The sequence below is a fragment of the Protopterus annectens genome, chromosome 3.part0, assembly GCF_019279795.1.
Source record: "Protopterus annectens isolate FY-2018-M chromosome 3.part0, PAN1.0, whole genome shotgun sequence".
Taxonomy (NCBI): Eukaryota; Metazoa; Chordata; order Ceratodontiformes; family Protopteridae; genus Protopterus; species Protopterus annectens.
Genome location: NC_056731.1, coordinates 1,529,544,173 through 1,529,570,090, shown reverse-complemented (window position 1 = coordinate 1,529,570,090; position 25,918 = coordinate 1,529,544,173). Strand labels below are relative to the sequence as shown.

Below are 25,918 nucleotides of genomic sequence, written 5' to 3'. Positions count from 1 at the left end.
GTTAGCAAAGAAAATTTAGGCAACACTTTACTGTTTTTCTTAATATAAGCATTTGAATTAAAGCATTATTTATATGTAGTGTAAATTAATGATTGTGGAAGTCTGTAATAATGTAGTACCTGCCATATGTAAGCCTCATTTAAGTAATCAGAAGCATTAGTATCATCTGATTTTACCAAATCTACATTTTTTTAATTCTTTACTTGCTTTTTCAAAATGTAATATCAATACTTGTAATAGCATATTTGCTTCAGTCATTTTCCTATTTGGACAAAAGCCAAATTGCATTGCACAAAGAACTTTTTCGAATGAAGTTAATATTTTCTTATTGACTACTTTGGCTATTATTTGGTAATTCTAATTTAATAAAGACAGTAGGCAATATTGCACTGGTTTTAAATCATCTTTCCATTCTTTCTTAATTAACTAGATTTTTGCCAGGGCCATTGATTTCAGTTTTCTCCAAACCAGAATCATCATTAAATTTGCAATTCTATGTAACATTGGGTCACCTCATTTATAACTATTTTTTTTTTATTCTAACAGATATCCATCAGGTCCTGTGTATTAATTTTTCTTTGTACTCATAATTGGCTCTTTTACTTCTAGTGTACTATCAGGATCTAAATCTTGAAAAAAAAAACTATTCTTGGTGTCTTGTTTATTCAATCTTTTAAAGCAACTATGTGGTAAGACCATTTTTGATTAAAAAAATGTATTATCTTCTGAATTATGCCTTTATTAGTTGTTAAAGTACCAGTGATATCAGTTATCTGAAATTTGTCTTTTTAAATTGATAGTCTCTGCATTGTGATGCTAATGTTTTCCCTACTTATCCAATTCAAAATATATCTTTGAAAAATCAGAAGGAGTTCTTTCTTGACTTAATTAAAATCTTAATGTAGTTTGCTCTTCACTATTGTTCTGTATAGGGAAGTATTCATCATAGTTTATTGGTAATAATTGATAGACAACTTGGACCTGCTGTTCTAGATAATTCATTTATTTGTTTCCCTTATATAATTAATATTAAAAGTGATCATGTAACCATATATTGATACTTTAAAAGTATCACATTGTATTTTTATTGATACCAATGCTTTGTCGTTGTCTATACAGAAATTATTTATTTGATTTCTTATATATTCCTTGAATGCTTCATTTTTAAATCAGTATGTTAACATTTCCTTTAATTTGACCTAGTAACTTGTTTTAAAAGAAGTTAACTGAGTTAGGCAATGGTCTGTCCATATTACATATTCATGATCTCACAGGTTCATCATCTGAAATAAGTCATAAGACATAAAAAAAATACCAACCCTCAAACCTAATCTAGCTGCATGTGACACATGCATCTAAAGTGGAAAGCTTCACTATTCCCTTGCAGAAGGATAATGATATCCAGGATGCAGAATCCTACACCAAGGCACTCTGTATGCATCTTCAGGATTGCTATCCCAAATAAAACCAAGATTCCTTCCTCAAGCAGGAAGAAACCAGTCTGGTGGACCCCGGCCATAAGCAAACTTTACAATAAAAGGAGGAGACTTATACAAAAAATGGCCAAATCTCAAGTAGAAAAATCATCCCTGATCAGCATTAGTAAGAAATTGAGGGCCCTCATCAAGTCAACTAAAGCTAATTTTGAAAAGAAAGTTGCCAAGGATAACCATAAGGCCTTCTATGGCCACGTCAAAAACCTAAATGGCAATGCTCAGGTCTGTTCTGAGCTAGTACAAAATGGAACAAAATACACTGACCCTTCTAACATTGCCAACATCTTGGCTGACAGGTTCAATGCAAATCCCCACCCCCCACCACCACCTACAGGGCTTATTACCATTCCAGGGGATTGTATAAGTCCAATTATTACTGATACGTTGGTTAACCAGGCTCTATCTAAAGCTAAAAACACTGCCTCCATGGGACCAGATGGTGTCCCAGGCTGTGTCATACGCGAGCTCCAAAAGGAATTAACCCCGCATTTTAATACCCTGTTCAGTCTCAGTCTCTCTACAGGATATGTGCCCATAGAATGGCGCACGGCAATGGTGGTCCCGCTACACAAGGGTGGGGCCACAACTGACCCTGGGAACTACCGACCAATAAGTCTGACCAGTCTGATCTGTAAGGCTATGGAGCAAATCATTATGGAACTCATAAATGGAGAGATTGGGAACCTCCAGTCGCTGGACCCCACACAGTTTGGCTTTGTCAAGGGCAGATCATGCCTCCTGAACCTGGTGGATTTCTTTGAGACAGTTACTCAGGCTATAGATAAGGGAAAGGAGGTTCACACGGCTTACCTTGACCTTGCTAAAGCATTTGACACCATTCCCCATTCAGGTATTATTGATAAGCTCACCAGCCTTGGCATAAACCCTTACGTAACAAGATCGATCGCAAACTGGCTGTCAGACAGATCCCATAAAGTAAGAGTAGCAGGATCTATGTCCGAATCCAGACCAGTAACGAGTGGTGTGCCTCAGGGCTCTGTCCTGGGGCCCCTCCTGTTTGGCATATACTTCTCAGAAGTACAGGCAAGCACGGAAGGGCTGTGGCTGACTAAGTTTGCAGGCAACTGCAAACTGGGTGCTATAATAGAGTCTCTGGCCAACATGGAGATCCTCCAGAAGGGCCTAAGTGAGACTGATGCATGGTGTCAAAGCCATGGTCTCAAGCTAAATGCAAAAAAATGCGTAGTAATCCCCTTTGGAAAAAACAGAGTACCCGCAAACTACAACATAGGAGGTAATCCCCTGAAATCTGAAGAAGAAATAAGGGATCTAGGGACCCAAGTTGATAGTCAGCTTTCCTTTGATAACCATGTTGCCAAAGTGGTTAGAAAATCCTTCTATGTGACCCATCTGATCACGGAAGAGTTTGCATCAAGATCTATGGATGTAATGGTGCCCCTCTACTCTTCCCTCATCAGACCCATTATTGAGTACAATGCACCAATTGGAATGTACCTGGCTAGACATCTCCAGCAGCTGGAGAGACCACAGAGGTACATAACCAAGAGGATTACTGGCCTCAAAGAGTTGCCCTATGCAGCACGATTGAAAAAGCTAAGACTGTTCTCTGTTGCATACCGCTTTCTCAGAGGCGTTCTCTGTCTAACGTACAGAGCCATGTCCAACCCAGAATTGTTGAACATGCTCCATCTTAGCAAAAACAAATCTACTCAAGCTACACGCTCTAGGGATAAGAACCTCAACACAACAATGAATAGAACATGCTGGAGAGATAGATTCCCTTCGCAGAGACTTCCCTTACTATGGAACAGGGTCCCGATCTACATAAGACAGAGCCCCTCACTATCACACTTCAAGAGGAACCTTGATGAGTAGATGGGTAACAGAAAGTTCACACCGGGGATCACATCAACAGCACTACTAGATAGGGGCCAAGGATACTAGCTGCTAGTACAAGGGTCTAGGGAACTACTAAAGGGGCGGTGAATACCACACAATGTGGCTGGGCTAATATATGCCTTCGGGCAGATAGCCCAGTACCAACCTATGAACCTGTGAACCTATGTTAATCTTTTATTAAAGTAAGTTTTTGGCAACATCATCTTGTCATTTTAAATTTCAAAGAAGTGTAATTTCAATCATGTAAAGGGGACCTGTGAAAACACATTTTGTGGACTATTTTTAATAAAATTAAATACCATTCTTAGTTTTGAAATTTTAAATAATCTCATCTAAAATGGAAAGAAACATGATCATGAAAGACAAAGAAACATTGTTACTCCTCTTAAATATATGAGAGAATTGTGAAAGGAATGGAAAAACAAATTTGTAGTCCAAACAATTTCCATCAAGGAAAAGGCTTGTGCCGATCTGGAGTACTCATAACAGTCCCAAAATTGACAATTCATGTCTGACTTCAGCATCTGATTAAATTAAAGGAGGACTTGTTTCCAAATATTTTTAACTTAGCAGGAAAAATTGAAGGATGGTTTAACATTTCTTTTCCATAAATTATTTTATATTTAAGCAATTTTCTTCTTTGTCTAACGACTTCATATGGTAGAGCTGCAAAGATATCAATATTCTGCCCCTCATGGCAAAAGTTCTTGTAAGATTCTCTGTCTGTCTTTACTCTTACAAAATTTAACAATCACTGTTTGAAGTCTACCTCCCGAATTATTTTCCTGGACTTTTTTAGCTACTTTATGTATCCTATCAATTTCATTCTTAATGTCTTGATCTACTTACACATGACATTTAACATTTTTTCACTGCAAATTCCAACCCCTTCTGAGCATCCCAAACCTCAGGAATGCCAAATATACAAAGGTTTTTCCTTCTAGCCCATCTTTCAAAGTCAAAGAGCTGCTCCTTCGGCTGTTCATTTACATTTTTTTATCTGGGTTAAAGTGTTCTTCATTTGTTCTTGTTCAAAGTTCAAATTGCTTACTTTCTGTTTTAATATTTTAATTAATTCACTCTGAATGTTATAGTTTTCCTGCAGTTGACTCACTCTTATTTGCATCTGAACTATTAGATTAACAGTTGTTTCTAGTTTAATTAGCTTATCTCATATCAAGTTCAATTTAGCAGCAAAATTGATGCCAGCTTTTTCCTGGTAATCTAAACTAAATGAGTCATACATTACCGCTACATGTTGAAACTCGTTTTGGTTATTTTCTTCTGCAAAAGACAGACTTTTATCCAAAGTTACTTGCAAACAGGACAAAGCTCTATTCAGTTTTACTTGAAAAAGATAATTTGTGTCTGAGGTTTTAGTTTCTTTAACATCTTCTACCAGATAAGAAGTGTTTAGTTTCCTTAGTTGTTCTACTCCTGCATTAACTGTCTGTGCTATGTTTGTTGCTTGTAATCCTAACAAGACATCTCATGAATGGAGAATGATTTATATGATGCTCTCTCAGAAAAATTGATACTTATTTACTTGGTCTGTGTTTGTTTCTTCATTCAAACATTTAAAAAGTATTTGAATATATTTAGGGGCCAGTATCTTCTCTACTGTAGAATTTCCTTTCTGTTTGGAGATTTTAATGTGAGGGACAGCGCTCTTCAAGTTTTCTCTCATTACTTTCATACACATTATTTGAAATGCAGCAGACTAGATTACACTCCACTGAATGTTATCAAAGCATGTTATATTACATGCATCCTTAACACTTGTGAGAACTTGTGATGTTGACAGATTCAATGAAAATGTGGAGGTGGGTACAAGCAAATATATGGGTGAGTGCTTCCATGACAGTGATCAAGTGTGTTGTGGCTTATATGTTGATGAGTGCAGATTCGTAGATTAGTATGTGGCTAACTGTCCTTGTGGGCCATTTTAAGCCTAGCCAATTACCCCATGTGAGAATCAAACCCTGCACCTTGTGTTTCTAAGGTAAGCACCTTAACCATTATGCCAGCCTCCCACCCCTGTGTGTGTGTGTGTGTGTGTGTGTGTGTGTGTGTGTGTGTGTGTGTGTGTGTGTGTGTGTGTGTGTGTGTGTGTGTGTGTGTACATGGATGTGTGCACACAAGCAAATATGTGGCTAACTGTCCTTGTGGGCCATTTTAAGCCTAGCCAATTACCCCATGTGAGAATCAAACCCTGCACCTTGTGTTTCTAAGGTAAGCACCTTAACCATTACGCCAGCCTCCCACCCCTGTGTATGTGTGTGTGTGTGTGTGTGTGTGTGTGTGTGTGTGTGTGTGTGTGTGTGTGTGTGTGTGTGTGTGTGTGTGTGTGTGTGTGTGTACATGGATGTGTGCACACAAGCAAATATATGGGTGAGTGCTTCCATGACAGTGATCAAATGAGTTCCGGCTTATATACTGATGAGTGCGTGCGTGTGTGTGTGTGTGTGTGTGTGTGTGTGTGTGTGTGTGTGTGTGTGTGTGTGTGTGTGTGTGTGTGTGTGTGCGCGTCCGTGTGTGTGTGTGTGTGTGTGTGTGTGTGTGTGTGTGTGTGTGTGTGTGTGTAAGGGTGTTTGTGTGATATATTTGATTTGCATGGGATATTTATCAAGAATCTTTAAGGCATATCGAAAGCATTGCCTAGTAGGGGAATTTATCTGCAGCAGGGTTATTCAGTGTTACATTCCATGGCTGCCTGGGTTTTTCTTTATAGCTCAGGTATATCATTATACACAGTTTCATTAATTTGTTTTATATGTGTCTGTAGGTGGTAGCTGGGAGCTACTGTTAACAAGATGCATGGGCCACTAGCTCAGTCAAGTCTGATAACACTAGTGTTCAATTCAGAGACATGGTTCTACACCATAATGAGGTCTTTCTCATTGTGGCTGTACCTGTCTCTGAATTATATTTTCTCACAGTTGTGCTAACTGACTAACTTGCATTTGACAATTAGCACAAGTCACAGAGCTTTTTTTGAATACTAGGGACATACACACATGCACAAAATAAACTTCAGTTAAGCAGCTTTTCAAAATTGCTTTATTGATGCTTTTAGAAATGAAAAAAAAAATAAACCATTTAATCAACTAATAGCAAAAACTTACAAAGAACTCAATGAATCTAAGGACACACATTTAATATGAAATAAAATGTAAAGATATCAATGGAATATATACATTATGTAAACACAACTGAAATGATCAGTCAAGCTTTTTCCCAGTTCATTAATTGCATTTTGAGTTTTGTTGCATTTCTTTTAAGAATGTTAACAACTTTAGGAAAATGAAAAACACTTATGTCTGAAGTATTCAACCACATAATAGAAATATAATACTTTACAATGGTGGAAACAGTCATGACAAGTGAGCAAATTTCAGTCTTAACAGTATTGATCATATTGATAATTATAAGGTAAGGCCAAGGCAATTTTTTACTAATTAAATATTAAAATTTGAACCTACTGTTAAGGAAACTATATAAAGAAGAAATACTGGGACAGTATTAAAAGATGTAAATAATTTATTTCACATGTTGAAATTGTTCTCAGGGAAAAAAACATTAGCGTTGGGTTTAAGGCTGCCTAATTTACTTGAGGGGCAATAGCTTTTTTTAAAACAGCAAAAATTATGTTTAAAACAATCTAAGAATGTGAAATAACCTGATGGGATTTTATGCGTACATGACAAAACTTAAATCGCTAACAATTTGAACTACATAATACAATCATAAAACATTGCTGTGTAAGTGAAAGCATGAAAATCAAAGATTCCCGTAATCATAACTCTCAAATGTACCTCATTATGAGGAATATTCGTCATTTTGAATCTTAAAGAGTCCATGTTTCTCTTGATTCCACACTGAAAGGGTCTGTCACACATTCAGTGTCAGGAATTTATTAAACTAATACAAATTATATTAATTCATCAAAAATTTTGTATAAATATGAAGTAACATATTCTATCCATCTCTTGAACTAACGAGATAAAGTTATTAGTAAACTGTTAGTAAGGAATATTTCGCACATTCATTTCACATTATGAGTAGTAGTGTTGCACATTGTAGAGATGGAAGTTTGAGAGTTATGCCAGTAACATATCTAATCATTTCTGCAAGGATTACATCTGCACTCCCAGTGTGGAAGACAATGGCCATCTCATCTCTGCATATCTCTGAAATCACTCTATCTTGGACTATGGTTAATTCACTGAAATATCATATTTCTGCTTTTATTTTCTAATCAACCATTATTGAAAATAAGCTCATGAATAATTTCTTAACTATGTTAAATATTGTAGCATAACTATACAATTTACAGCTGAGTTGGTGACTGGAGATGCTTGAAAGTTAATAGAGATAACTGTCTTTTAAATTAGTAAAAAGAAATTATTTCAAGAAAAATTGCTTAACACAATTTTTTTTTCTATTAACTGGAAGAACAACAAGTCATTCTGCAAATTTATTTTTTAGAATTCTTGAAAAGCCTTCTCCAGCCCCTTAAATGTATTGGTAGATTGCATTGAATTAAATTGTTTTAGACAAAAAAATTAGCCATAATAAATGGCTATTGAGTTGTAGTTATGTGCACCATAGATTAAACCAGAGGAGAAGCCAAATATCAGTCAAATGTTGCAAAGCAAGAAAGCATGATAGCTCTAGACATTAAACAGTTTACAAAAAGAGCTAGAGTGTTGAGTTTCGTATATCTTTTTGGAAAGGTCATCTTATGGTGTGAAGTTCTTATAGAGGTTGAAAATAATAACTGCTCTAAAACATGTAGATCAGATTAAACTAAGCATGTATAAAAATGAAAAAAAAGCCTTAAGGAAAATGTTTATTTAAGGATAGTCATTTTTAAAAATAATGAAAACTTCATATTATTCTGCCTTCCAGTGTATTTGCTAACTTATACATTATCTTTATTAAATGAGTTTTGTATCAATTTAATAGGTTAAATATCAGAAAAGTTTAAAAGAGAATAGTTATTGCTTAGCTTAGATATTATGAATTGATATTTGTTTAATTTATAATTTTCAGTAGGGTATCTGTTTTTTAGCAAGCACTATAAATTGTAACATCATCAGTGAGTTACATTTTTAACTGAAAAAAATAAAAACCTTAGAGTAATTAAGTTGAATAGTATATATATATATATATATATATATACATATATATATATATAATATATTGCAGACATTTTTTAAAATGTCTTTGCATATACATTAAAGAGGTGAGGTGAAAGTTGGCAGCGTTGCCTTGTGCTACTTTGATGGAAATAGTTTTTTGAAGAAGAGTTATTAATGGATAAAATAAAGAAATTTGTGTTGAGTTTTAAGTGAATGCGGAAAGTTAAACAGCACCTCAAAATTAAATACAAATACTAACCTACCCTAGTAAAGTCCTATACTGCATCTGTCAAAAAAGCAAAAGTGAAGAAATATTTCTGTAATTAGCAATCAATAAGTATTCAGCAGTAAGGCCTTCATGATCGGCAGTTCGCTTGCATGAAGTATGCCCAGAGTTAAAAAGATAAGTGACAGCACATATATATTTTTTCAGTCTGTTGTTAAGAGCTATCATAAAAATGTCAATATACAGCTTAATAGAGGCTACTGGCCAATTATTTTTAGGCCAGAGAGATCTACGAGTAGTTTAGGGAAAAAGACAGTCTTAGATTGGATAAGATGAGGGTCAAGTCAACCATTTTTCAAGTCATAATAATAAATTGCCAAGAAAATTCTTGAAAGCTTAACTATAAAGCTATCTAAAATAAGCTTGGGTAAATTACACAACTACATTAATATATAATTAATCTGCATACATTAAAACTTAACTAAGTATAATAGCGCAAACAGTGGGCCAGATTTCAAAAAAGTTGCTCTTAGTGTAAGTCTGGCCTAATTCTGAAAGACTTGTTCTTAGTGAAAGTGCCTTACTTCAGTATAACCTATCTATAACCAGGCTTACACCAGCTTCCAAAAAACCTGCTCTTAGTTTCCAACTAACTAAGCTATTTACAATTCAGTAGATCTCATTTTAAGAACACCTGAGATGGAAATGCTGTTATTTAAATTTGGTCTGTGTTTCAACTGTTACACCAGTTCCCTGCATTTTAAATTAATTTGTCCATGCTCCACCCCTACCATTGTTCTCTACTTGTTTATGTAAAGAGGTGGTTTGGTATATGATAATTAATTGTTTTAAATTAACACATGATCAGTGATGTATCTTAAGTAGTTTGTTTTGTATGTTTTAATGACTCTGATGAATTCTGATGAAGTTTAAGAGACCAAAGCACTTAATCAAATAAATCATCATTTCTTGTGGCCAGTAGTATGGAGTATTGTATTTTTTAGATTAGCTGTAACAGGTTAAGGGTCTCAAGGGTCTTTTGCAGTAAGAATTAATAAAAACATGAAGATTGATGATACTGGCTGTTGTAACACATGAATGTGAACTCTAGTTATGCTGTGTGTTTCAGTGGATTAGCTGTAGTGAAATAATACCTTTACTTTGTTTTACAATAATAATTTACAATAATATTAACCTTTACTTTGTTTACAGAAATACTTTACAATACCAATAATTTGAAAATAATAATTATTCTTAACACCATATTTAATGTAGGGTCTAATCAAAGCAATATATTAGGGTGTCATTACATCGTGGGTCCTAGAGGCTACAGTACGTAAAATCTGTTTCATTACTACAAAAGTCTTTTTATATACATACTATATATGTACAGCAAAGGAAAGCTCCTTACTACCAACAATTCTCAACTTTTTATAATGCTTAGCTTTTTCTATGATTTGACCATTTATTAAGTATAATATTTGATGTTTTGCCACAATGAAGAATACTACTAATAATATTAATAATAATAATTTGTAATATAAAACTCAATACTTTTACCATTTACCCATACATATTTCTGGGATAACTGACTGTAATGCAAACAGTTCATTGAAATTAAGGAACGTTAGAATCATGAGCAAACTTACTACAAATAACAGAATTCACAAGCATATCTCTCATGAATACACTAAATAAACATGGTTCAGAAACAAAACCCCAGAGAGCCCTGCATATTACTGCAACTGTTTTACACAGGTTCTTACTAATGTTGACTGTAAAAGTACAGTTTCCAAGCCATTCCCCTATCCAGTTTTGTACATATTTTATTTATTTATTTATTTATTGCATTTGTTTACCGGGAAGGTCTACTGGGCCTAACAGAGCCCATTTTTGGTGGAGACCTGGGGAGAAAAGCTCCGATAAGAACATAGATGCAGAAAAAAATAAACAATAATTAGTACAGAAGTAGAAACAGTGTTACACATGGTGGTTACAGTAGTATAAACAGAATATATACATAAGTCAGGAATTTAGTTGGTTTCATTACAGTAGCATATACAGAATATATACATAAATGTATATAAATATGTGGGTTGATGTTACACAGCACTAACTGGGCATATATATATATATATATATATATATATATATATATATATATATATATATATATATATATACACATACATACATACACACAGACACACACACACTTTCACACACACACGCATATATATATATATATATATATATATATATATATATATATATATATACACACACATACATACATACATACACACACTCACACACATACATACACAAATGTCTTTTGTAAATCCAAGTATGCCATATTCACTAATAAGCTCAAGTTAAGCATATTATTAACTGTAGAATGGAACTAGAGTATAAAGACATGGCTGACCTGTAGTAAACCTATGTTAATTTATATCTTATAAGGCTATTACATTTTATGGGAAATGTCTTAACAAAATATTTAAAATGTCTTACCCAAGATTCTAAATGATTGTTAGTTTAGGTGTTCATCTGCACATACATTTGGCTGCTTCTTTAGCCTTTTAGTTCAGAATTAGAAATTTATGATGTCTCAGTTGTTTTAAATAATCTTTCACAGCTCTTTGCTTGCCATGAGGTAACAAATTATACAGCTAGTAAAGCCATCCCCACAATTTAGAATAAGCTGAACCTACTATTGTTGGTCAGCATTAAAGTACTATCCTGATGCACAGTCCTGTTTGGTAACCTATTCTTATAGCCTTTACATTTCAATCATTTCTGAAGTGTTAGAAATTGTGTGTCCTCATAAGTGCTTGCTCATAAATGCACTTTCCACAGATCTCTGGAGAAGTCCTTTTGAAATGCTACTAGTAATATGCTACATGAAGGAAATAGCTATTTCCCCTAACTAGGGATACATATGTGATATTCATAATATCCAGTATTGTAGTAGAAAGGAATCTGTTACTTAACTTAAATCACAAACTTGCTGAGCCCCATGGTATATGATGAAGAATCCCTAAGTATGACCCAGGTGACCTGTTTTCAATGAGTGGCACAAGTGCTGAAGGAAACAGGTGGGGGAGAATGAGCTTGTAGGGCTGATGCTAGGCCATCCATCCTTGTGGGAAGAAGATGCCCCATCCTACCATATTAGCTATATCTAATAGTTGGGTAAATAATTTGTATAGTAATAAAACAAGGTAGCCTGACATGAATAAAAGCTACAAATACTACCGAGGTGGGGAAAATGTGGTTAGATGGTTAGATGTTTGCATATCATTCTCTACCCAGCCAGACATTGTGAGACAGCTGCTTGCAGGGAGGGTTTGGGAGAAGTAGGGCAAGGAAGACTTCCACGGGATGAGTACACTGGCTTGCTCCCTATTGCATGACTCTCAATTCTAGTAGAATAAAAGGGCCAGTCAGATTGCCAAATGGAAACAGATGGACTGCAGAGCTTTTGGTTTATTCAAGGTATGTGGTTCTCACCCCTTGAGTAATGAATGGCCTGATGGGTAAGAAGTAGAACTATCATTGAGCAAATGTACAGTTTATATATTAATCTGTGTGTAAGTTTGGCTGCTTCCTTAGCCTTTTAGTTCATACTTAGAAATTTGTGATGTCCCTGTTGTTTTAAATAGTCCTCTATGCCTCTTTGCTAGGGGAATACAAACAAAAATCACAAAACTTGCTGCCTACTCTTACAATACAAATGTTATGCAGCCATCAAACCAAGTGTGTTCACACCACCATGTATGGCACCACAGCAGTATAATGCAGGCATCAAATCCAGTGTGTTCATGCCACCATGTATGGCATCACAGCAGTATAGTGCAGACATTAAACCCAGTGTGTTCATGCCACTATGTATGGCACCACAGCAGTACAGTGCAGACATCAAACCAAGCATGTTCACACCACCCTGCATGGCACCACAGCAGTACAATGCAGACATCAAACCAAGTGTGTTCACATCACTATGCATGGTGCCACAGCAGTATAATGCAGACATCAAACCAAGTGTGTTCACACCATCAGGCATGGAACCACAGCAGTATAATGCAGACATCAAACCAAGTGTGTTCACACCACCAGGCATGAAACCACAGCAGTATAATGCAGACATCAAACCAAGTGTGTTCACACCACCATGCATGGCACCACAGCAGTATAATGCAGATATCAAACCAAGTGTGTTCACACCACCATGTTTGGCACCACAGCAGTATAATGCAGACATCAAACCAAGTGTGTTCACACCACCATGTATGGCACCATAGCAGTATAATACAGACATGTGTTCACACCACCATGTATGGCACCCCAGCAGTATAATGCAGACATCAAACCAAGTATGTTCACATGACCATGCATGGCACCACAGCAGTATAATGGAGACATCAAACCAAGTGTGTTCACATCACCATGTATGGCACCACAGCAGTATAATGCAGACATCAAACCAAGTGTGTTCACATCACTATGTATGGCACCACAGCAGTATAATGCAGACATCAAACCAAGTGTGTTCATACCACCATGTATGGCATCACAGCAGTATAATGCAGACATCAAACCAAATGTGTTCACACCACCATGTATGGCACCACAGCAGTATAATGCAGACATCAAACCAAGTGCATTCACACCACCATGTATAGCACCACAGCAATATAATGCAGACATCAAACCCAGTGTGTTCACACCACCATGTATGGCACCACAGCAGTATAATGCAAACATCAAACCAAGTGGGTTCACATCACCATATATGGCACCACAGCAGTATTATGAAGACATCAAACCAAGTATGTTCACACTACTAAGTACACTAGCAAACCCAAACTGTACATACAAAATAAACCATAATTAAACAAATGTACTATTAAACTCCCCAAAATAATATACAAATTGCAAGACTTAACACATTTCAATCAACTTTCCTCACAGTTTCAGCCACCCACACATCATAGAAACAAGTATTGCATCACTAAAAATACTTCAAAACCACTGCCTAATAATAATCACCTGAGAAGATGCATACTACAGGTAAATATGGACAGTAGAATTCACTGATGGCTTCTTTGCTTCACACCAACATGGAGGTCATCCATTCCATCTCTATCTGCCATGCACAGCACATATGTAGTCATTTGATTGTCAGTATCAGCCCAGTCTACCAAACAGAGCACCTGTCGCACACTGAACTTAATGTCTCAAGAATTAATGTATATTATCTCTTTTCATGGTTACAATCAGATGGTAAAAGACAATATAAGAGGAAGGAGGATACTAGATTTAGTCATTTTGAAGTAATGAGAGAATGATCGGTAATATCAAATACCAACCTTGGCACCACCATTCTTTAAGCAAGCAGACAATCCCCATAGTCATCTGTCCCCAGGAAAACAATATTAAGAGCATAAGTATGGGCGCTATCATAAGCTTGCTCATCACTCATTCAAACCTGCTCCATAAACCCTTTTATTTTAATACTCTAAGCAGTTAAATCATCTGCATAGATTCCACATAATAACAGACCAAGAGGACAAACATGCTTCTCTAACTTTCATATTAAAATTTGAAAGTCCAATTCTTAATATTAATAAGAAATTGACTGTCGAGTATTGTACCACAGTAAGATAAAAGAAAAATTTAATAATGTGAATCGTAAAAGTAAATAAAAAATTACTTGGAGTCACTTTAATATATTAAAAAGAATATGGCAAAATAATGTGGATTAATTCTGGCAAGAAGAAGTGAAATGGCATTTCCAAAATGGTGGGGTAAAACTCTTGTAAGGATATACAAAAGTAAAAAGAGAGCAATTAGAATAAATAATAAATGTCTCACTGCTAGAAATATAAGTTAAACAAGATAACTAAAGAATTACAAAAATTAACTAAGTAAGAAAGAGAGAGAGTACAATTTGAAACTAGGCTAGCTAATGAAAAAAATAATAAAAAAAATGTATTTCAGTTGTATAAACAATTTTAAGAAAATAAGAAACCCTGTCATGACAATAACAGTAAATGTGAGAACAATTACATATCATAAAGAAATACCTGATGAATTAAACAAATATGTTCCATCTTTAGGAGAAAGAATTCTATAATGTAATATGTCATGCCATTTCTAACAGAGATACCTGCCCTGATATCCCAGAGCTAAGTGTTTTCAATGTGTTATGAAAAGCTAAACAAAATACCTCCAAGGGACAGGACATTATTCCAGCTATTTTGATAGTAGATGTGTCAGATGCTTTGCTATCAAATCTACATATATTGTTTAACAACTTTGAAACATATACTGTTCCTGATATTTAGAAATAGTCAAATATTATCCCCATTTTGTAAAAAGGGAAAGCACTTTGATATTAGTAATTGTAGGCCTCACATCAGTGTTGACCAAATGCTTTGAAATATGCATAATACATTTATTGCAAAAGAATATTAAGATTGAATCTATAGACTTATATAAACATGGAATTATAAAGGGCAGACTAACATTAACCGGCTTTGTGAATTTTCTAATTACGTAACAGTAGCATTATGTCAATGACCTAGCAAAGGCATTCGACTGTCTTCCACACAAAGTAATTCATAATCCATTAATAATTTTTTTTTTAATTCACAGCTAATCAGATGGAGAGTGAGATGGCTAACATGCTATTGTCAAACACTTGTCATATAGGGATATCATTCATAGATTCATAGATTCATACTATACTATTATTAATACTATTCAGATAAAAAGAAGTGTTATCTCAGGAATGCAATAGGGATCTGTGTTGGGACAACTTTCAATATAATGTTTTATACTTACCTAAGTACCAACCTACTTGGTTAAATGACTATGCAAAATATTTAAAAGACATTAGTAACTGTAGAAATGGGTGTAAAATTTAGTAGTGAAAAATACAAGATAATGCATTTTTAATAATATATTAAAAAGGCCTGTATTGTTTTAGGACACCAGTTTAAAGGAGATCAATACTGTATGAAGATTTGTGCATAATTACTAACAATAAACTTTCCTTTGTTGAACATGTACACATGATAGTCAACGATGCACTTAGACAAATGAGAAATGTCATCACCAATTATGAAAATTGTCTAATATGTTTATAAAAGACATTTATAAGACCTCTGTTGGAATATCATAACTCTTCCTGTTTATACACTTCAAAGCAACTTCATAAATTAGAATCTGTTCAGTGCAAATTCAATAAAAGGATTTGCCCTGTGAATAGTTTGAATTATAAGATTCCAGTATCTGAACTTATATTCCTTGTATTATGTATGTTATCAAGAGAAAATAATGTTTGCATATAAAGCACTGAAAAAATGAAGAACTTACAGTAAATCTTAATTAAGAAATCTATCAAATTTTTAAATTTCTTCATCATAACAACTCAAAATAGATGTGAAATGAAAGATTATTAAAGTGAAAGCAGAATACTTAATATATCTAATTCTGATAATCTGGAGTAGATTATTATTGCATATTTGTAGTTCAAAGAGTCTAAAACTTTTTAAAATGGAATTGAAACATATGGGTCAAAGTAGATGCTTACAATTCCACATTTAAGGAAGCAAGGTTACTAGTAGGCCTTCGGGCTGGAACTCTGTAAAAATGAACTTATGAACTAATGAAAAGGAGGTATTGTGTGGACAATGAACATGTTTTTTATTTTCTTGCAGAGAATCTAATATATCTTACACAGACAGGGTTAAGAGTGGAATTACAGGAGAACAAATATGGCTAAAGGTTAATGAACCTACAAATAAGGATAAGGCAAATATAGATTGGAGGTCTTTTATGGCATCACTGGGCACACATTGCATATTAGTGGTTCAAAGAGTCTAAAAAGTTTTTTAAATTGGAACTTAGACATATGGATGGAAGTAGATGTTTACAATTCTACATTTAAGGAGCCAGTGTTACTAGTAGGCCTTTGTGCTAGAACTCTGTGCCAATGAACTTATGAATGAATGAAAAGGAAGTATTGTGTGGACAATGAACATTTCTTTATTTTCCTGCAGAGAATCCAAGATATCTTATACAGACAGGGTTAAGAGTGGAATTACAGGAGAACAAATATGGCTGAAGATCAAGGAACCTACAGATAAGGATAAAGGCAAATATACATTGGAACTCTTTGATGGCATCACTGGACACAAGAGAACACTAGATCTTTCTGGCCAAGGTAAAGTCTGATTGTATAAAAGGAAATAGGTAAATTATTCTTGCTCTGTTTACTGCAACCTTAAAACTTTCTTGTTTATGGTGGCTTTCATCACTAATACTCTAAGTGTGCAGTTAATATTAAAATTACTGATTAAGGGAACATAATTATTATGCAATAAAAGCTTGAATTATACAGGTAAGCTTATCACCAGCCAAAAACTTTCAGAATGCCTTTTTCCAACACATAGTCTGCAACTCCTGCAATCTACACTTTATAACTGTCTCTCCGCTACACAGATAAACCATCACCTGCATTGTTGACTTCAGACTTAATTAGCAACCTAGACAATGGAAGGCTGGATGGGAGAAGGTTGCCTCCATTGTCAAGGGCAGTATCTCTCTTTTTTCTCTGATAGGGTGTGTTCAGGTCAAGTAAAAACAGATCAGCCCTTTATAATCAGAATGTTCCACAAATTATATCTGATTTGCAGAGATGATACAGAAATATGCAAGTTCACTTGTTTATTTCCCTGCTTGGAATTAGGAATTACAACTGAAGTAGTAGGAGCTAGGCACATATACAGAAACTCTCACACACATGCTATTTACCATTAAATACACAGTGTAATCCCCTGACTCTTGGGACTTTGTGTAACTTGCATGAGACACTGGGTCTCTTGACCCCTACAGAGGTTGAAGATAGGATCCTTCATTCCCAGGCAAGAGCAGAATATTCAGTTATATAAAACCTGTTTAATTGCTGTCTCCTAAATGTTTGCATTCTACTTAGCTGTAAAGTTAAAGATTCTATTCTTTTGCTTTTGATAGTTTTTCTCTCTCTTCCTCCCAATGATATAGGTTATAAAGGTTGGCCACAAAAAAGCATATTTATCTAAGATTCATTCAGTGAGAAAAAAAAATGTATATACAATTCAGAGCAAGTTTTGTTAGCACTGGTACTTGATCTAATACTATATTTCAGATTAACTGCTTTCTAATTCATATTTTATTGTCATCATTAGCTACGTGCTTTACTTGTGGTGCCATTGTCTCCCTGTAATCCAAGTCAGTAAACATCCTTGAGCCCAGTCCAGTGGGTTTTTTTTCTTCTACTTTAGCATTTGAGTGCTAAAACTAAGGGGAATGATTGCTTGAGGTTGATATCTGGTCATTAGAATACATGCATGGGAACATAGTTTTGTCATGTTCCCATCTCGATTTTCTCTTACAGTGTTTTCTTTTCAACACAATACATTACAATCCTGTTTCTACAACACTTTAGGTGCACAAATACCACTGCAATACATCTGTCTAACCCAAACAAAACAGATATAATCAAACACATTTTTGAGTAAGACTTGTTCCTATATTACCCTGTATATTTCCACTTTCTATCTAACACTGACCTCCAGCATATCTTTTCATATCACTTCTGACCATGTTCAGCACCTTGCGAAGTAAAACACAGAATCCTATCTCCTATATCATCCCTTACCTACCACATCGTACTGTTGTATATACACTAATGTTTGCATCATCCTTACCTAATCTTTTAAGCACGCAGATATCCTTACCTAATCTTTAAGCAAGCAGACAATCCCCATACTCATCTGTCCCCAGGAAAACAATATCCAGAGCATAAGTATAGGCGCTATCATAAGCTTACACATCACTCATTCGAACCTGCTCCATAAACCCTTTTATTTTAATACTCTAAGCAGTTAAATCATCTACATAGATTCCACATAACAGACCAAGAGGACAAACATGCTTAATTCTTTTCTTCATAGTAAATTTCCTTCCTACCATGCAGTATAGAATTGGTGTAAGAGTCTACCCCCATAAACTTCCCATATCAAAGCCATATTTAACCATTAGACCCACAGATTCTTTGTAGTAGCCATTAGCCTATCATGCAACATATTATCAAAAGTTGTACACACATCCAACACCTTCATATAACCTCACTTGCCACTCAAAATACTTCTTACAAATTCCTTAACCACACTGTGTAACACAAAACAATCCCTAGCTATGCCAGCTGCCCCAGATTATAAATTCCTTAACCAGTCTGTAAGACTTTCTTGTCTCTACATCCTCCAGCTGTCCTACCTTCCCTTAATATCCTATTCCCCACACTATTTACAATCTTGCTTTTTAGTGTCCTAGATAACATCTTACAAACAACTTTTGATGTGGTCAGTGTCATCATATTCCCTAACTTTGCTTTATTGGTCATGTCCTTACAGATCAATGTAATACCCTCTTCTTATACCACCAAATACTCATGACACCCACAAGGTAGTCATTCAGCCGTATCTTGTGCAAGAATCTGTAGCTGCCATACCACCTAAATTAAGTAATATCCAGACCCAATTCATTCAATGCCATACTGCAATATTGGAACTGAGAGTTTTCTCTGTCATGTTCTTCGTGTTTCACTGTTGCAGTCATTACATTTGGGTTATCTTAAAAGTACCCCTCGGTCAGCCTGATTAACAAAGTCTTGGGTTCTGCATCGGTTGCTGTCCCTTCTTCCATGACATCAGGTCGTCAGGGGTATAAAACATGCAGCCGACACCATTACATCAGTCTTTCTTGCTGTGCGATGCCCGAAGCTGAAGCAGTTCGCAAGTGCAAGTTGGCCGACTCCTGAAATTTTCATTTTCAAGTTTCAGAACCGAAGTCTTCAACTAAAGCTAGGTACCCAATTGAAGAAACTTTTTCTTGCTCCTTACCGATGTCAATAAAAGTTAATAATTGCATTACTTTTGGAAAGCAAATACCTCACAAAGATTTTCATTCGTACTGTATTCCTTGCCTAGGCCCTGACCACGACATACCTTGCTGTCGGTTTTGTACTTTATTTAATCAGCACACTATACATCGTCGGTATATTTTCGCTTCTAAATATTTTGGTTCTCGGTTTAATTATCCAGAAATGTCATCTGTTAGCCATCCAACTACCGGTATTCCAAAAAACCGCAAAGATAAAGACAGAGACAGGCCGCCGAGGTCCAAAGCTGCTGACGACGCTTCTTCTAAGCCAGTCATCAGTTCACCGGTACTCAGTGAGGTGCTTTCGCAGCCCCTGATACCTGCTACTTCTGACTCGCAGGCCTCTACTCAGACCCATTCAGAGTCGGGTATGCCGCGAGATGCTTCAACTGTGGAACCTGCAGATGTCTCTACCTTGGATGGGTCCGGAGCCGCTGTGCAGGCACCGGATTCTGAGGGTGTATTCAGGCCTATGGACTTGTATATTAAACCAATGCCTCCTTCTTCATTTAGGCCAAAATCACGAACCATGCCTAAGAAACCGATGCCTAGGCTGCATGCTCAGGCCTCTATGCCTAAAAAACAAATGATAAGAATGGCTGAAGATCTTATAACTGTAATCATGAGAAGCCAACCTCCCCCTTCTAAGAGACCTAAGACTGAAGTTGATTATGAATCTTCTGAACAGGATTCTGATTTTTCCAATTCTTCTGATGATCTGGATTTACCCTTATCTACTTATGAGGATTCTGATGCAGAGTACTCTATTCTCTCTACTTCCCCTCCAGAGGATTTTTCTTTTGGTGAAACCTTACATACTCTTAGGGAGCATTTCCACTGGGAAAGCCAGGATTTTTCTGATTCAAAAAAGAGGCTTAGGGATTTCTTAGTCCTGCCTCAACATAGGCCTTTAGCTATACCTCCTGTACTAGACATTGTTGATGATGCCTTTTCAGAATCTAGTTCGGCCCCTGATTCTTTGCCTCCTGCTCCCGGAAAACCTGACAGATATTACAGGGTTCCTGATTCTCACAAGTTCCTTTTTAAAAATCCTATTGCGGATCAAGGGTTCTACCTGACATAGCCGAAACCACACAACACCGACAACCACATCACCGACACCACATATTCGACAGTCCATAAACACGAAACCACACATAACCGACAACGAAATAACCGACGGTACACAAACACGAAACCCCATACACTGCACACACCACAATAACAATTATTAAAAACAAAACACATCCCCATTCCACAAACCACACACACAACACAAGCACACCAAAATCCTTACAAGCCCACACTAAACCTTACCTAACCCTAAGGTCCGTCACTATCGCACACTTACCTACCCGCTCCTAACCCTAACTCACTTAACCGCCCCTATCGCTTCCTAACCCTAACTCACTTAACCCACCCCATCGCTCCTAACCCTAACTCACTTAACCCACCCCTATCGCTCCTAACCCTAACTCACTTAACCCACCCCTATCCCCACAGACCGTCAATCTCCACACTTACCTCACCTGCTCTAACGTCCGTCACTACCGCATACTCACACAGCCTTTCCCATGTCGGCATCCTCGGCGTTGGTGTTGTCATCCGTCGTCGGTCTTCTGCATTGTCGATGTTCTGCCACTCGCGTCGGTCTTCTTCACTTTCGATCTTCTGGAGCTCCGGATTCCGATGTCGGTCTTCTGCGCTGTCGACGAAGTCAGGTAGAACCGGATCAAGAGACTATTTCACAGGGACCCAAGGGCATTAAGGCTTCTACTGTTAAAAATCATACCCCCTCTGGTAGAGACTCCAGGGTGCTGAATAGATGGGGTAAGAAAGTTTACATTTCTGCAACCTGGGCCATTAGGGTATTAAACTGCCAGTTTCATATGTTAAAGTATCAACAACATGTTATTGGATTGCTTAAACAGAAAATTATGTTAATTCCTGACTGCTTAAAATAAAGAATTTCAGGATTTAATGCATTCTGCTGATCAGGTTGGAAAACATACTTTGCAATGTGGATCTGATTTATTAGAGGCCTCTTGCAGGGATGCTGTTACTCGGTCTGTGCTCTGAAGGCATGCTTGGCTTAAGGAGCAATCTTTGCCAGATCATGTTAAAGCTAAATTGTTGGATGCTCCCTTAAATCAGGACCGCCTGTTTGGCAACAAGGCTGAGGAAGTTCTTAAAAAGATGGAAGATAAAGCTAAATCTATGCAAATATTTCAGCCTCCTAGATTTAGTAAGCACTGGCCCTCTAAAAATTGGTCTTTTCCAGTCCCTTCCAGGTCTTCTCAAGCCAATCCCAGACATAGCAGAAACCCCAAGTTTCAGTCCCAAGGGACACACAAAACTAGGCAGTGGGGGGGTTCCGCACCCAAACCTGAGAGTAGTAAGACTCCCCACTATGGAAAACTGTCTCAATTACTTGCTTTTAAAACTTCCAAGCACTTCCCAACTGAATGCTCCTTTAGGCGGAAAGATTGGTCTGCAGGCCAAAAACTGGGAACTCATTACCTGTGACAAATGGATTTTAAATATAGTGTCCCAAGGATACAGATTTAATTTCCACACATTACCAACACCAAGTGGGTGGCCAGATCTACCCCCAAATCAGTGGGCAGAGGCCCAAAAGCAAGTACTCTCTCTCTTAAACATGAGGGCTATTCAGTTGGTACCAGAAGAGGAAAAGGGACAAGGTTTCTATTCAAGACTTTTCCTGGTACCCAGAAAAGGCAATACATGGTGTTCTATCCTGGATCTTTCTATTCTAAACACCTTTCTGGTGATTCCAGAATTCAAAATGCTGACTCTTCACCAGCTGCTTCCTATACTAGGCAAGGATGCATGATTGGCAACACTAGACTTAAAAGAAGCATACCTGCACATCCCTATCAGGGAATCTTGCAGAAGATACCTACGCTTCAAAGCAGGCTACATGCACTATCAGTTCTCTGCACTGCCCCTTGGCTTATCTACTGCTCCCAGGGTATTCACAAAGTGCCTAGCTCCAGTCATTGCATTTTGCAGGCAAATACATATTCAAATATACCCATACCTGGACAATTGTCTAATTTAGGTAGAAAGCAAGGGCATTCTTTTGAATCATCTGGCCTTTGTTCAAAGGGTACTGACTTGTCTGGGGTTCACCATAAACGAAAAGAAATCCACCTGTTACCCTGTCAACAAATTATATTCCTGGGAGCAAGCTTGAATACATCTTCCCAGATGGCTTTCCTCACACCAGAGAAACGGATTCATTTGACAACTTACTTCAAACAAGTGGCCACAAAAACCCAGCTATCTGCAAGACAAATACTGCAAGCCTTGGAGTTCATGGCCTACTGCATTCTTCTAATTCCATATACAAGGCTGCATATTATGAAACCACAATGGTATCTCAAAAGCCTATGGTGTCAACATTCACAGGATCTAGAAGCAAGGGTTCCTATCATACCTTGCCTATGCCTAGAGTTCCTTTGGTGGGCAGAGGCCTGCAAAAAAAAACAGGGGACTACCATTCACATTACCCCCTGTCAGCCAAATCTTAACAACAGACACATCAGACTATGCATCGGGGGCTCACCTGGCAGGGAAGTGCATTCAGGGCAAATGGAACCCAAGTCAAATGCACCTGCACATAAATCAAAAGGAAATGTTAGCTGTACAGAATGCTCTGACAGCCTTCAAGGGCCACATTCTTCCAGGACAACTAGTGGTAAAGATGGACAACGCCACTGTCATGTGGTACATAAACAAGCAGGGGGGTACACATTCTTACCCCCCCCCCTCTGCAGACTAGCCATGGCATTGTGGAACAGAGCATTGAGCTACCAAGTGAATCTACAAGCTCAATTCCTGCCAGGAAAACTAAATACACTGGCAAACGGACTAAGCAGAAACCTCATGGACCCACATGAGTGGAAACTGGAACCAAGGATTTTCAACATGTTGACATGCAAATGGGGGAGCCCAGATATAGACCTGTTTGCCTCCCCCCAGAACAATCAACTGGACAAATTTTGCACAAGGATTCCCCACAGGCTGACTTAGAAAGTGGATGCTCTATCCTTCAGCTGGAAAAACTTATCAGTTTATGCCTTTCCTCCTCTGCCTCTGCTCTCCAAGGTACTACTAAAGATCAAACAGGACAAGCCAAGGACGATTTTAATTGCACCAGACTGGCCTCACCAACACTGGTACCCACTGCTGCACAGTGTGTCCTGCTTGGCTCCATGGCACCTGCCTCAGACTCCTTCCCTGTTGTCTCAGCAGGAGAACCAGATTCTGCACCCTCAGCTGCAAACCCTGAACCTAGCAGATTGGCTAATTATCTAATCTCTCCTTTACCATCCCTCAGTAAATCAATGATGGATATCATTTTAGAGGCAAGGAGGCCTACTACTAGAAAATCTTATGCTGCAAAATGGAAAAGATTCTGTGCCTGGAACCAATCTCAAGGAGTGAACGCAACAGTGCCCAATTTATCCCATATTCTACAATACTTGACTGAGATGCTTCATAAGGGCTTGTCTTTTTCCTCCATCAAAACTCATGCTTCAGCCATTTCAGCTCATTATAGCACAGAGCCTCCCCTCTTCTCTCACCCACTGCTCAAGCAGTTCCTCAGAAGGGCCAAACATTTAAGCCCACCAAGGATAGCTCCAACTCCAGCCTGGGATCTTAACTTTGTCTTGGAGAAACTCACTCTTCCTCCTTTCGAGCCAGCTGCTACTGCAGATTTAAACGTTCTTTCCTGGAAAACAGCTTTCCTTTTAGCAATCACTTCTGCAAGAAGGGTATCTGAATTACAGGCCCTTATGGCATTGGAACCTTTCATCATCTTTCATGCGAACAGAGTGTCCCTCAGAAACAATCCCTCCTTCATGCCCAAGGTGGTATCCAGTGTGGCTCTTAATCAGTCCATTCATTTGCCTAACTTCTTTCCTAACCCACAAAACAAAGGGGAACGGATACTGCACTCTTTAGATGTGCACAGACAGCTTAGATTCTACTTGGACAGGACTAAACCTTAAAGGAAATCTGAACAACTGCTGGTGGCATTTGCTGCAGGGACAGAGGGGAAAGCTATTTCAAAACAAACCATTCAAAATGTATAGGCCACTGCATTCATTTCTGCTATAAGCACCATGGAAAACATATCCCACAGGGCATCAGACCCCATTCAACCAGGGCTGCATCTACCTCTATAGCCTTTCTCAGGGGCATCCCTACTAGGGACATCCTAGAAGCTGCTACCTGGAGTTCTGTACATACTTTCAACAAGCATTATCATTTGCCAATTTTCTGTAAATCCAGAGCTGGTTTCGCCACTGCAGTCTTGCAGGGCCTTATAGCTGGTCCTAATTCTATTTAAATTCCTCCTCCCAACCTTAGCTTTGGGAATCTACCCAAATGTAATGAAACATGAAGAACATCTTACAGTTGTGTACACTTACCATAAATGTAGATGTTCGAGTGTAATCACTGTTGCAGTCCTGGTTACCCTCCCTCCAGCCCCCTTTCTTCTTTTGGCTATATCTCTACTCTCACTTACTATGCTCTAAAAGCTTTTTGGTGTATTTGCTTTTTTGTTGGCGGTATAGCCTTGTATTTATAGATTTAATTGCTTCCCATTAGGGGGGCACCTGACATCTGGGGCAAGAAAAACTGATGTAATGGCATTGGCTGCATGTTCTATACCCCCGACGACCTAACATCATGGAAGAAGGGACAGCAACCGATGCAGGACTGCAAGCAGATAACCCAAATGTAATAACTGCAACAGTGAATACACTCGAGCATCTACATTTATGGTAAGTGTACACAACTGTACTTTTTCAGCACTTCTTTCCTCACAATCTTCATTTTAGGGTCTATATTACAAGCATGAACGGTCAGAATGTCGACAACCTCTTGATCGACATGTATGTCTCGAACAACCATTACAGCGAAAGGCCACATCATCGATTTCTTTCCCTTGGAAAGAAATCGATAGGCCAAATACAAAAAACACAATATAGCACACACTATAAAGTGGGGGACTTCACCCCCCCCCCCACACACACACACACCCTAACTAAATATACTAACTCTGAAATTGCATTACAGTGGGGAAAAGGGCAGATTTAACACAACGACCAACCGATTTCTTTCCCTTGGAAAGAAATTGATGA

General features: G+C 37.4%; 1 protein-coding gene across 2 annotated transcripts in view; it reads left to right on the top strand.

Moving 5' to 3' along the window:
• The window catches only part of MYOM1 (myomesin 1), an 848,953-nt gene that overhangs the window by 800,295 nt on the left and 22,740 nt on the right, over positions 1 to 25,918 (top strand). For both annotated transcript variants that reach the window (XM_044065566.1, XM_044065567.1), the window contains exon 33: positions 16,817 to 16,980. In XM_044065566.1, coding sequence (XP_043921501.1) covers positions 16,817 to 16,980 — 164 coding nt within the window. The remainder of the gene's footprint in view (positions 1 to 16,816; positions 16,981 to 25,918) is intronic.